The sequence below is a fragment of the Myotis davidii genome, unplaced genomic scaffold, assembly GCF_000327345.1.
Source record: "Myotis davidii unplaced genomic scaffold, ASM32734v1 scaffold1430, whole genome shotgun sequence".
Lineage (NCBI taxonomy): Eukaryota > Metazoa > Chordata > Mammalia > Chiroptera > Vespertilionidae > Myotis > Myotis davidii.
This window is the reverse complement of record NW_006281750.1, coordinates 45607-57462: the sequence shown is the minus strand read 5'-3', so window position 1 is coordinate 57462 and position 11856 is coordinate 45607. Positions and strand designations below refer to the sequence as shown.

Below are 11856 nucleotides of genomic sequence, written 5' to 3'. Positions count from 1 at the left end.
CATTTTTATGTATTATTTATGTAATAGATATATGTTCCCTGAAGTTCTTTCAGTTGAATTTGTGTAAATTCAGTCATGGTGTTCATGCACAAGTGATGTTTACTTAGACAAATTTTAATGTAAACTGTTTTATAAAGTGAGTAATCACCCACAATTTATTATATATGTGTACTTTTATGAGTCTATATTCAAGAATTTATATATTAAGGCTCTTTAAAACAAAGAATGCCTATAAAATTGAAATACCTTCAAAGTCAACTTATGAGGCACTACTAATGAGTAAAAGGTATCATTCTTATGCAAATAAGATGGAGGAGACAGTATAGAACTGATTGTAGCAATAAGTACATATTGTTATGGAAAACACAATGATGGTTGAAAATACTTGCTGTCCTCTGGTTTTTCTCTGATTTAGCCTTCTTCCCTTCCCAGACAGTATATGGTGCTGGTCCCCTCTCTGCTCCACACCGGGACCCCTGAGAAAGGCTGCCTCCTTCTGAGCCACCTGAATGAGACAGTGACTGTAAGTGCTTCTTTGGAGTCTCCCAGGGAGAACAGGAGACTCTTCCCTGACCTGGTGGCAGAGAAGGACTTATTCCGCTGTGTCTCCTTCACGGTGAGTACCAGCTGCCCGTCCCTATTTGATACATTATATCTCCATGGTAATGGAGAATGAGTGTTCAATCCCAAAGAATGACTTTCAAATGTTAGTGAGGATTTCAGAAAGAACCAAGGCAATGAATTTTTAGCTATTGAGGAACAAAGCATGAATTTTTTCACCAGGGTAAGGGGGAAATATTTTTCTACTTGCCAAAGTTCAATGTACTTCCTAAAAAATCTATACTAATAAAAGGGTAATATGCTAATTAGACCAGGTCAATTAGCCATCTTCCAGACGTCCAGCTTCCTTCCAGACAAAGCCATGGTGGTGGGGGCCGAGGCAGAGACAATTAAGGGCAAGATCAGGATGGCAGGGGGTTATGGGTGACCAGGCCAGCAGGAGAGGGCCATTGGGGGCAACCAGGGGAGGGCAGTTGGGGGTGACCAGGCCAGCAGGGGAGGACAGTTGGAGGCATTAGGCAGGCAGGCAGGTGGGTGGTTAGAAGCCAGTGGTCCTGGATTGCAAGAGGGATCCCAGATTGGAGAAGGTACAGGCCAGGCTGAGGGACAAACCCCCCGCCCCCTGCACAAATTTCGTGCACTGGGCCTCTAGTAAAAAATAAATGTATTAGCCACAGAAATTGTATGATTTATAGGTTCTTTCTAGCTTTGTTATATAACCATCTCTTTCAGGCCAGAGTTGGACAATGCCTAGAAACAGATTGTACAAATACCTCATAGAAGGACAGCATGCAGCAGATTTTTTCTCTCGCAGTGGGATATTACGTGTCTTTGTCCTTGGAATATGTAAATGGTTCAAAGTACTCCAAGAATAAATCCAGTACCTCTGTGAGGATGCTTAACTTGGAATACTTAGCTCCTATAATCTCCCATACTTTTTCAGAGATGCTTCTCTCCATTCCTTCAGAAAACATATACTCTGTTAAAAAGAGTAGTGTAACAAATAGAGTTCCAGATGAGCTATATGGGAACTTGGGTCCCACTGATGGCTGTTCTTACTGATATAGTTCCCCTATATTTTATATTAATATCTTCACTCTTATACCTGGAGAAATATTCATACTTACCGCACCCTTTATGAAGCTGAATGAGAGACAGAAAATAGCAATGGTTGAAGGAGTCAGAGGGAGAAGACTGTGCTGTTCCTCAGTGGTATCTTTGTTCTTTAGATCCCAAGAATCTCATCCTCTTCAGAGGTGGCTTTCTTCACTGTCCACATAAAGGGACAAACACAAGACTTCAGGAAGAAGAGCAGAGTGCTGGTAAAGAACGATCAAAGTCTCGTCTTTGTCCAGACAGACAAACCCATCTATAAACCAGGACAGACAGGTAAGTAGGGAAATTCCACCTCCTCAGCAGGTTTCCTGACAAAGTCACCATTATCTTGATCTCTTAGTCTTCTGTGTTATTACCTAAATTACTGGCTTTATCGTGTCTGAGACTTACCAGAAAATTTCTTTTTCAGTAAAATTCCGCATTGTCTCTGTGGATGAAAATTTTCACCCCCTAAATGAACTGGTAATTATCTCAATATCTCTAGTTTGGGTGGGTGGTGGTTGGTGGGATGAGAGCACTCACCCAAGGTGGGATGGGAAGGTCCAGGAAAAGTGAAGTGAAAGCTATTCCTGTTGGAACCTAGATTCCAGCTTTACTACAAATCTAGAGTCTTATACAAGGCATAATTGAGGAGTAAGAGATGAGAAAGCTCTTTCTCCTACAACAGTAATAAACCAGTCTGGAAATAGTCAGCTACATTCATTGTTCTCAAAACACGACGTTAAGTATAATGAACAGGTACAATAAAAAGTTATGTATTACCCATACCCATACTCTGAAGGAATTCATAATTAAAGCACCAAAGAGTTTCACTTCTTCTGAATATATGTATACTATATATATATATGGCTAAAATGTTAAGTGTCCTTCCCTCCATCCAACCAGTTGCTATGACATGCACTGACCACCAGGGGGCAGACGCTCAACATAGGAGCTGCTGAGCTACAGTGACTTGGCAGGGGCGGTTCTTGGGTGATGCACCTCAAAACCAGAGAGGAGGGAGTCCGATTCCACCTTCGGCCATGGGTCATGTTGTTGCTGGGGCTCTGTCAGCCCGAATCTGGTTTACTTTACACTTGCATTTGCATTCCACACCCTTTACGACAGCAACTTTGCAGAGTGCCCTCTTGCACTCCGGGACCCCTCAAGGTTTCAGCCTGATTCCCACAGGCCAGGCCAGGGGACCCCACCTACCAGAGGGACCCTGCTCACTCCACAGACACCTTTCAAGCCATGACACTACCCCAGTTGTGGCCAGCTTTTGAGGGACCTTGGGAGATTGGCTCCAGGCCATGTCCAGCCTGTCTTGCCCAGTCCCGCCCTGCTGGCCACCTTCTAATTAATTTCCTTTCATGTGCATAAATCTGTGCACTGGGTCACTAGTGAAATATATAATTTTATTATATATGATAACATATTTTATAATTTTTATTCGTGCATCATATACTATTCATTATATATAAAGTCTTCATTTCTGTTCATTGTGTGTCCCTTCCTTCAAGTAGCTTTCAATATGAAGGCAAAGAAACAAGGCTATTTTTAAAAGGTAAATATTAGACAATCTTGAAATTAAAAGAAGTATTCTTGGTTTATTTTAAAAATAATTCTGGGAATTTTCTTCCTGTTAAGTCTAAATCATAATGACATGTAACTTTATTAACATCAATTTTTAATTTATGTAAGTAAATAATATAGTCATAGTCTTCACTAGGAGGATTTTAGTGCCTAAATAATATTGGTGAATAATATTAATTAACATATCTGGGTATGCTAATTAACCCAGATATGCTAATTAGTCATGACCAGATATGCTAATTAGTCATGGCCAGATATGCTAATTGACCATCACTCAAACACACAAGATGGCCAGCAGGGAAGAGCAATAGGGGGGGACCAGGTCTGCAAGGGATGATTTTTGTAAAAATATGTTATGCTTTTCTTAGAACTATTTACTGATTTTTCTAAGCAATTCCACTTCTTTTATGTTTCTAGTTAAATTTTGATATATCTTACTACAAACATTCTTTTTCCTTAGTAAGCTGTTTAATCATAAATCTGAAATCATAGCCTTGGTGAAATTCTAATCACGTCTCTTCTTTCATTTTTTCATATAGATTCCACTGGTATACCTTGAGGTAAGCATCAGAAATAATATCTTATAAGGAAGTCAGTGCATTTAAGGAAGAGGAAATTCTGATACTATTCCAGACAGATGAACTGTTGTTAAAAAAAAAACAAAAAACCTTTCAGATATAAATTTTCCTATTCTCAGATGTCAGGTTTATTGTGGTTCACCTTTCTTCTGTGTTTGTCTTTCCTGAAGGCAATGCCAATTACTACCCTGAAAGTCATGTGTTTTGTCAAGGGCTATCATGACTAAATAATTATTCCCATGCTCCTTTCTTACTTCTAGAACCCAAAAAGGAATCGAATTGGACAATGGCAGAATCTCAAGTTAGAAAGTGGCCTCAAACAGTTAGAGTTTCCCCTCTCATCAGAGCTGATTCAGGGCTCCTACAAGGTGGTGGTAGAGAAGGAATCAGGCGGAAATATACAGCACCCCTTCACCGTGGAGGAATTTGGTATGGATTATGAAAAATGAAAGGATCATAACTGTTTGGTTCATAGTGTGAATTCACTTAGACTTTTTTATTTTCCCACAGGTATATTAAACTTGGAGTAGAGTAGGCTATATCTTTTTCTAAGGCCATCATTATTCTGTGAACACAAAAGTTTATAAGAGCGTGGTGATTTATAGTAGCAAGTTATACTTTATCAAGTATCAAAATGTTTAATTCAGTGGAACATCATCATTTGTTAACATCACTGAGATCTGTTGTGGTCACAAAGTCAGATTTTTGCATGAATTATTAAACCTAATCATCTTGAAGTTGATAGATGGAAAAATGAACGTAACTTTTCAGGTTATTTTTGTGGAAAAAATTATAGGCATGAAAATATTTGTATTTCTATTAATTATTTACCAACTCCCCTCTTTCTATTTATCTCTATCAACAGTGGTTCCCAAGTTTGAGGTCAAAGTTCAAGTCCCAAAGATAATCAGTATCCTGGATGAAAAAGTGGACATATCAGTATGTGGAATGTGAGTTAAATTGTTTTTGTCTAAAATTTCATATTTTGCCTCAATTTTGAGTGACTATTTAGCTAGTACACAATTATAAATTAATTTTACTTGGCACTTTTAAAAGTTTATCTCAGTGACCTCTTTTTATTTATATTATTAAATATTTCAAATGCACCAAAGAGTGTAGAAATTTCTCAAATGCACCAAGGAATGTAGACACATACATGATTTGATAAATAATAAACATGTTTGCTGATTTTTTTCTTTAACATTTCAGGATAAATTACAGAAATCATGACATTTTCACACAGCTACAACAGTATAGACCTTTAAAAATTAGTGACATTTTTCTATGCAATAATGATGACATTGTCACATTTAATAAAATAAAGTGATTATTCAATACTAATTTTGAGTTTACACTCAAGTATCCTTGATTTTCCTAAAAATTCTCAGATTTTCCTAAAAATGTCTTTATTCATTGCTTTTAGTTATTATGGCTCATGTGTACTTTCTTTTTTTTTAACCAACTCTCTACCATGAAAATTTTTGATTGAATATAAAAGTTATCAGAATAGTAAAATATAACCACTTGTGACCGTCACCTATTATAAGCACTATAAAATTTTGCCAATTTTGTTTCATTGATTCCTCCCCCCTACAGTTTTTTTCCTAATATTTTTAAACAAGCCATGGGAAATCTATAAATAGCTCAAAGTTTTAAAAATCTAGACCCTCCTTTTGTCCCATGGTGTTAGCTTATGGAAAGCAATAGGTCAATTGGCCTATAAATGTCCCACTTGTTGCATTTGCCTTATTGGTCCTTCATGGTACATTGATTAATTAATTTGCTCTCTCCTTTGGCCAGTTTTAAGAGCATATTTTGAGTGCTTTGCATAGATCCTCTTGGTGCAGTAAAGGAACAAATTTTTAAACACTGAAATAATCTCTCTCCATTTATAATTTTTTGAGGAATTTTCATACAGTTTTTCATAGTGGTTGCTCTGATTATATTTTTTACTTGAAGTTATATTGTAGGCATTTGGAAATAGAAAAGCAAAACTGGTGACCCCCTAAAAAAAACATCAATTATTCCATTTGTATTTAAAATATAGAGGAATAATTAAGTATAGAGTGGACACATAAAAAACTTTATATGCCCCATGATTGGTTTTTTTAGACTTTCTGTCTCTCTTATCTCTCTATCTATCATCTATCTATCATCTATCTATCTCTGTGTGTGTTATGTTTGCTTATTACTTATTTTATTCTCTTCATCACAGATTTTTTAAATTTGTTATAAAGAGCAAGATTTGATTTTATGACAAAATAAAAAGAATAATAAAAATGAAAACATAAAATTATCCCAAGGCAATTTGGATGTGCATTGAAGTAAAGTTTCAAATGCCTTACTGGGCAATATCTTTATAGAGACATTTTCCAGACATGTTCCTACGTGATATGAGTCTAAAATAATAAAGTTGTTATTAGAAAATAATTACTCTGTGCTGGGCTGTTAGTGAAAATGTAGATACCTTTCTTCAGTTCCTGATTTATGTCTTATGTGACAGATACACCTATGGGAAACCTGTGCCAGGACGTGCAACCGTGCGCATGTGCCGAAAATTATTTGATTCTTTTTATTGTCCAAAGAAAGAGTTCTGTGAGGAATTCAGTCACCAGGTTAGTATGCAGTGTTCTCTCTGTGTACTATTGTTGATAACCATTGAGCTACCCCATTTCACTAATGGGCATCAGAATAAGCTGATCTTCAAATATTCACCACCAAAGATGAAATCCCTATTAATAGTCACCAAAATTCTCATTTTGATGATCAATCATAGATTGTAAATCAAATATGAATATTAAATTCCTAAAGGTTGATTAATATGTTTAACCCAAAAAATTCTTGATACCAGAAAGGAAATAGTAGATTTAGTGACTATTGGTCTGAATCTGTGTGACATTTATCAATTTTTGTATTCGCAGCTTAACAGCAATGGCTGCATCACCCAACAAGTAAACACAAACTCGCTCCAACTTAAGAATGCGGGTTATGAAATGGAACTTAGAGTGGAAGCCACGATTAGAGAAGAGGGAACAGGTTTGAGTATTAACTTAATTTGGGAGGTAAAGCAATAAATATTGATTTGTGTCCCGTAACAAAATAAAAGTCATAACAAATGTAGGAAATGAATTTTTTAAATATATTTTTATTGATTTCAGAGAGGGAGAGAGAGCTAGAAACATCAACGATGAAAGAGAATCATTGATCGGCTACCTCTTGCATGCCCCCTACTAGGGGTCGAATCCACAACCTGGGCACGTGCCCTTGACTGGAATTGAACCTGGGACCTTTCAGTTCACAAGCCGACGCTCTATCCACTGAGCCAAACCAGCTAGGGTGGAAATAAATTTTAGAGCCAAAGTAACTTCCAAGAATAGTTACTCTTTCCTACCTATATTTTTCAGACCTAGAGTTCACTGGAAGTGGGACCAGTAAAATCACAAACATTGCAACCAGAGTCGAGTTTGTGAAAGTGGATTCACACTTTCGAAGAGGAATACCCTTCTTTGGTCAGGTAGAGTGTATTGCAATTTAGAGGTAAATGAAGTGTCCAGTTGTTCTTAGGTCAAGGACACACTGATGTAATCCAAACCTAGTTAGTATTAGCAAATAATTAATATGACCCAAGTCATTGAACAAAACCAAAGTAGATAGTTTCCTTTGTAATATCACTGATAAAATACATGAACATACACTACAGTATTAAGAGAATCAGAGGTACTGTTTCTTTTTTGAGTATGTAACTAATAAAGATGTTTAATGTGATATAAGTTAGTTATTACATCAAGCCCCTTATCCCACCCATTTTACAATAAATAAATATATTTCTGCCATTATCCATCCAGCATCAGAATTTTAAAACAGTTTCTCACAAATGACTCTCAATTTATGGTGTCAATTTCTTGTTCTGTTTAAAATAAGTGAATAAATTATTTTATTTTTAAATATTGGAATTATAATAGTGTGCAGTTTATGATTATTATTATTGTATGATTTTCATATTTCGGGTACATACTTTAAGATAATACAATAAATAAATAATGTTGATTTTATTCAGATTTACAATTAATTTTAGCAGCTTTATACTTACTGAATTTTTCTTAAAAAAAAAACCCCACACATTCTTGTGCAGATTTGTTTCAGAAAATGAAAATTAAGATGAGGATCCAAATGCAAAGAAACAGTTTTGTAATCAGTATGACAGAGTTGTTTCTTATTCTTTGGTTTTTGTTTTTAAGTCACGGGAGCAAAGCAGTCTGTTCCCATGAGTTCTACCTTCTCTCAGTATTCTCCACATAACTTAACAATTACTTTTCTTCTGTAGGTGCTCCTGGTAGATGGAAAAAATGTGCCCATTCCCAATAAACTTGTTTTCATCTCCGCATTTGAAGCCAATTATCTTTTCAATGCAACTACCAATGAGCAGGGTCTTGCACAGTTTTCAATCGATACAACCAGTATGTTGACTAACCACCTTTTTATTACAGTAAGTATGAAAGAAAAGAAACCACCTTTTCATTACAGTAAGTATGAAAGAAAAGAAACCTGAGAACAAAGAGAACCTTGGTAAAACAGTCATTTATTCAGAAGTGAAGAAGGACACAGGCTGTATTTAAGAGAGAGAAATAAGAAGCTGTGCAATTTGGGAAAAAACTTGGGTATATAAAAATGTAATTGGAAATAATAAAGACATTAGAAAAGATATTGTTCAAGTCCCTGAGAATTATTTTTAAGGAAGGGGTAAGAGAAGGGAGGGATGGGAGATATCTATAATACTGTCAACAATAAAATAAAAATTTTTAAATTGTTCTTAAAATTTATGTATTTTCTAAATATCTCATTGGATTTTTTTTCCTCAACAATATCAGTTCTTCAATGGGGGATTCATGTAATTTGTTTTTCCATGTCTACTTAGATATTTTTAAAATGATCAGAACCTCCCACATACACACACACATATTTATATATTGCCTAATAAAGAGGATAAAAAAAAATCTATAAAGCCCCGGTTCGGTAGCTCTGTTGGTTAGAGCATCATTCTGATACACCAAGGTTGTGGGTTCAATCTCCAGTCAGGGCACATACAAGAATCAATCAATGAATGCATAAAAAAAGTGGAACAAATGATCTCTCTCACTCTCTCTCTCAATAATCACAAGAGGCATAGATGCTAATTTTCTGAGGATTATTTATTTTGAGACCCTTGTGTAATAAGAGATTTTGTTAATATATATAATGTGATTTTAGTTAAACCAATTTAAAAGAGACTCTTATCAAAGATTTCTAGCTTTTTAACTGGACCATTATTGTTCCCCTAGCTTTGAGCTGCACAAGAGTCAAATGAGTAATGAGTTGGCAGAATCAGTACAAAGGAGATAAATATGTAGATTATTTTCTTTTAATCTGTGCAAATTAAGAGATTGACAATATGTTTAGTTGGCAGTCAGCAAGAACAAGAGAAATGCAAAATATACTTGAGAGTAGAAGACACAAAATTGTAACTTCATTTTGGTGGGAAGCTAAAGTGAAGACCTTCAAGACAATATTGATTCTTTGTTCTTCTGTTTTATCAGGCCTACCATGAGAAAGGTGACATGTGTTATAGGATTGCGTTTCTAGAAGAAGAACACCGGGCTGCTCAGCACACTGCAAGACATGTTTTCTCATTAAGTGGAAGTTTCATTGACTTGGAGCCTGTGGTTGGTACCCTGCCCTGTGACCAAACACAGACTATCAGGGCACACTATATACTCAAGGTACCGGCCCCTGGAAAATTGAAGGAGTTCGTTTTCTATTACCTGGTAAGAGAAAGGCTACAGATATATTTGGAGTTTATCAGTAGATAGAGTGGTGAATGGGGCCAGGAATGTAAAAAATATTTGTGCACTACTGTCTTGCTTTCTCATCCAGGTTCCCTTGATTCTTGATTTTCAGGAGGTTGATTCTCTCTAGCAGAGACTCAACAATCTAAAGTCAGTTATGTGGCCCAGTCAGTGTGGCTCAGTGGTTGAGCATCGACCTATGAACCAGGAGGTCATGGTTCAATTCCTGGTCACAGCACATGCCAGGATTGCAAGCTCAATCCCCAGAGGGGGACATGCAGGAGGCAGCTGATTAATGATTCTCTCTCATCATTGATGTTTCTATCTCTCTCTCCCTCTCCCTTCCTCTCTGAAACTGATTTAAAAAAAAAAATAGGTTATGTGGAGAATAAGGTGTTGAAAACAGTGTCAGCAAAGTTCTTTTCTCTGCTGATTTTTCATTTCAGATCATGGCTAAGGGAGGCATCGTCAGATCAGGAACACATGCTCTGCCTGTAGAGCCAGGAGACAGTGAGTATCTTCCAATCAGTCTCCCCGTTTCCTTGCCAGCACATCCACCCTTACTCAGTGACAGTTCACAAATGGGGAAATCATTCCCATTATTCCTTTACACTAAGAAAGGGGACAAAAGCCCTAGTGGGTTTGGCTCAGTGGATAGAGCCTCGGCCTGCGGACCAAGGTACATGTCCTTGACTGGAATCGAACCTGGGACCCTTCATTCAACAGGCCAACACTCTATCCACTGAGCCAAACCAGTTAGGGCACTTTCTTCTATTTTTAACCCTACCAACAAATGTACATTGACCATCTTTAATTTTAGAATTGCAAAGAAGAAGAGAGTTAAGTATCATGGAGGGGGATGTTATTTTTTGTGCAGACTCTGAGCTAGGCTCTTTATGAGGATGCATATTGTGCTGCGGGCATGAAATTGAGTACTTCACCCATGAACTTGAGTGCACTTCATGAATAAGTTAGGAGAAAGGAAACCAGTATTATTTTCTATTCTAATTAAATCTATATCAAGGTTTAAATCACTGAAACAAGAACCCATGAACATTCCTGTAATTAATCTAAACAAAGGCAAGTATTTCACCAAACTCCACACAACCCCAGTGCTAAACTTAACAATGCTTAGGATTTGTTCCAAGTCAATGATTTTTCTTTACTTTTATGGTTCCTTTCCTTACCAGGCTGTTTTTAATACCAAAACAATATTCAAGAAGGTTTAATTTAAAATAAGCTATTAATCAGCACTTTCAATAATTGTTTGAAATAAACATTAAAGAATGCTGAAGTTTTGAATATCATTTTCCACAATATTATGTAGAGATCGATACAGCAATCTGGACCCTATTGCTTGCAAGGTTCCCCTTCACTCCATCTTGTTGCCTGTTTTTCTACTTTATTTTAACAATGAAACATGTAACACACTTAGAGAAAGAGGTGTGTCTAAAAGCACTATCTAATTTTTTCTGATATTTTAATTTGTGCATAATTCATGAAAGAAATAATCTCTGACTAGTAATATAAAGAAAACTCCATTAATTATTTACTTAATGAACACATCACAAAAAATGTATTGAAAGTAACTGAAGCAATAATTGAAAGTATTTCTCTATATAAGTAGTTAAATCATAAATATTTAGAATAAAACTGTTTTAATCACACATCATAATTACATTATTAATTGCCAATTTGTTCTCCACTAAAGAGCTACTGAGAACTCTTCACTGTGTTAGATTAAGAAAAAAACCAAAAACTTGTTTCACAGTTTGTCTAATTCAACCTTTTGAATTACTTAAGTTTAGCTTACTTATATAATTCTTTTTTATATGCTATTTTGCATAGTGTTTTAATATCAGGATATAAATTACGAATTTCAGAACTATTTCAAAATCAGTTTGAAATTCAGAATTCAGGTTTTTAATAATGAAGCCTTCACAATTTTCATTACTAAAAGGTTACTTTCCTTCCAAAGCTTTCTTTCTCTGCCAAAACATTATGAAAAGGTTATTCTTCCAAAGTTTCCTCTGCCAAAACATTACTAAGAGGTTATTTTTCCCTCCAAAACTTTCTCTGCCAAAAAAAAAAAGAGAAAGTTATGTACCATAACTTCTTGTTCCATGTTTATAATATTTCAATCTATTCTTACCTTGTATGGTTAGCTCAAGATAGCAAATACAAGGGTTGAAATTTCCCTCTTT

The 11856-nt window shown here is 35.8% G+C and overlaps 1 protein-coding gene across 1 annotated transcript in view; it reads left to right on the top strand.

Moving 5' to 3' along the window:
* The first annotated feature begins 398 nt into the window (after positions 1–398).
* Positions 399–11856, top strand: part of PZP (pregnancy-zone protein) — a 36835-nt gene continuing 25377 nt past the window's right edge. Inside the window, exons 1-12 of the mRNA XM_015558722.1 lie at positions 399–616; positions 1791–1950; positions 2087–2139; positions 3792–3812; positions 4091–4259; positions 4696–4780; positions 6334–6445; positions 6752–6866; positions 7235–7344; positions 8155–8316; positions 9404–9631; positions 10099–10350. Of these exons, the coding sequence (XP_015414208.1) occupies positions 440–616; positions 1791–1950; positions 2087–2139; positions 3792–3812; positions 4091–4259; positions 4696–4780; positions 6334–6445; positions 6752–6866; positions 7235–7344; positions 8155–8316; positions 9404–9631; positions 10099–10350 (1644 nt within the window). The 5' untranslated portion in view covers positions 399–439. The remainder of the gene's footprint in view (positions 617–1790; positions 1951–2086; positions 2140–3791; positions 3813–4090; positions 4260–4695; positions 4781–6333; positions 6446–6751; positions 6867–7234; positions 7345–8154; positions 8317–9403; positions 9632–10098; positions 10351–11856) is intronic.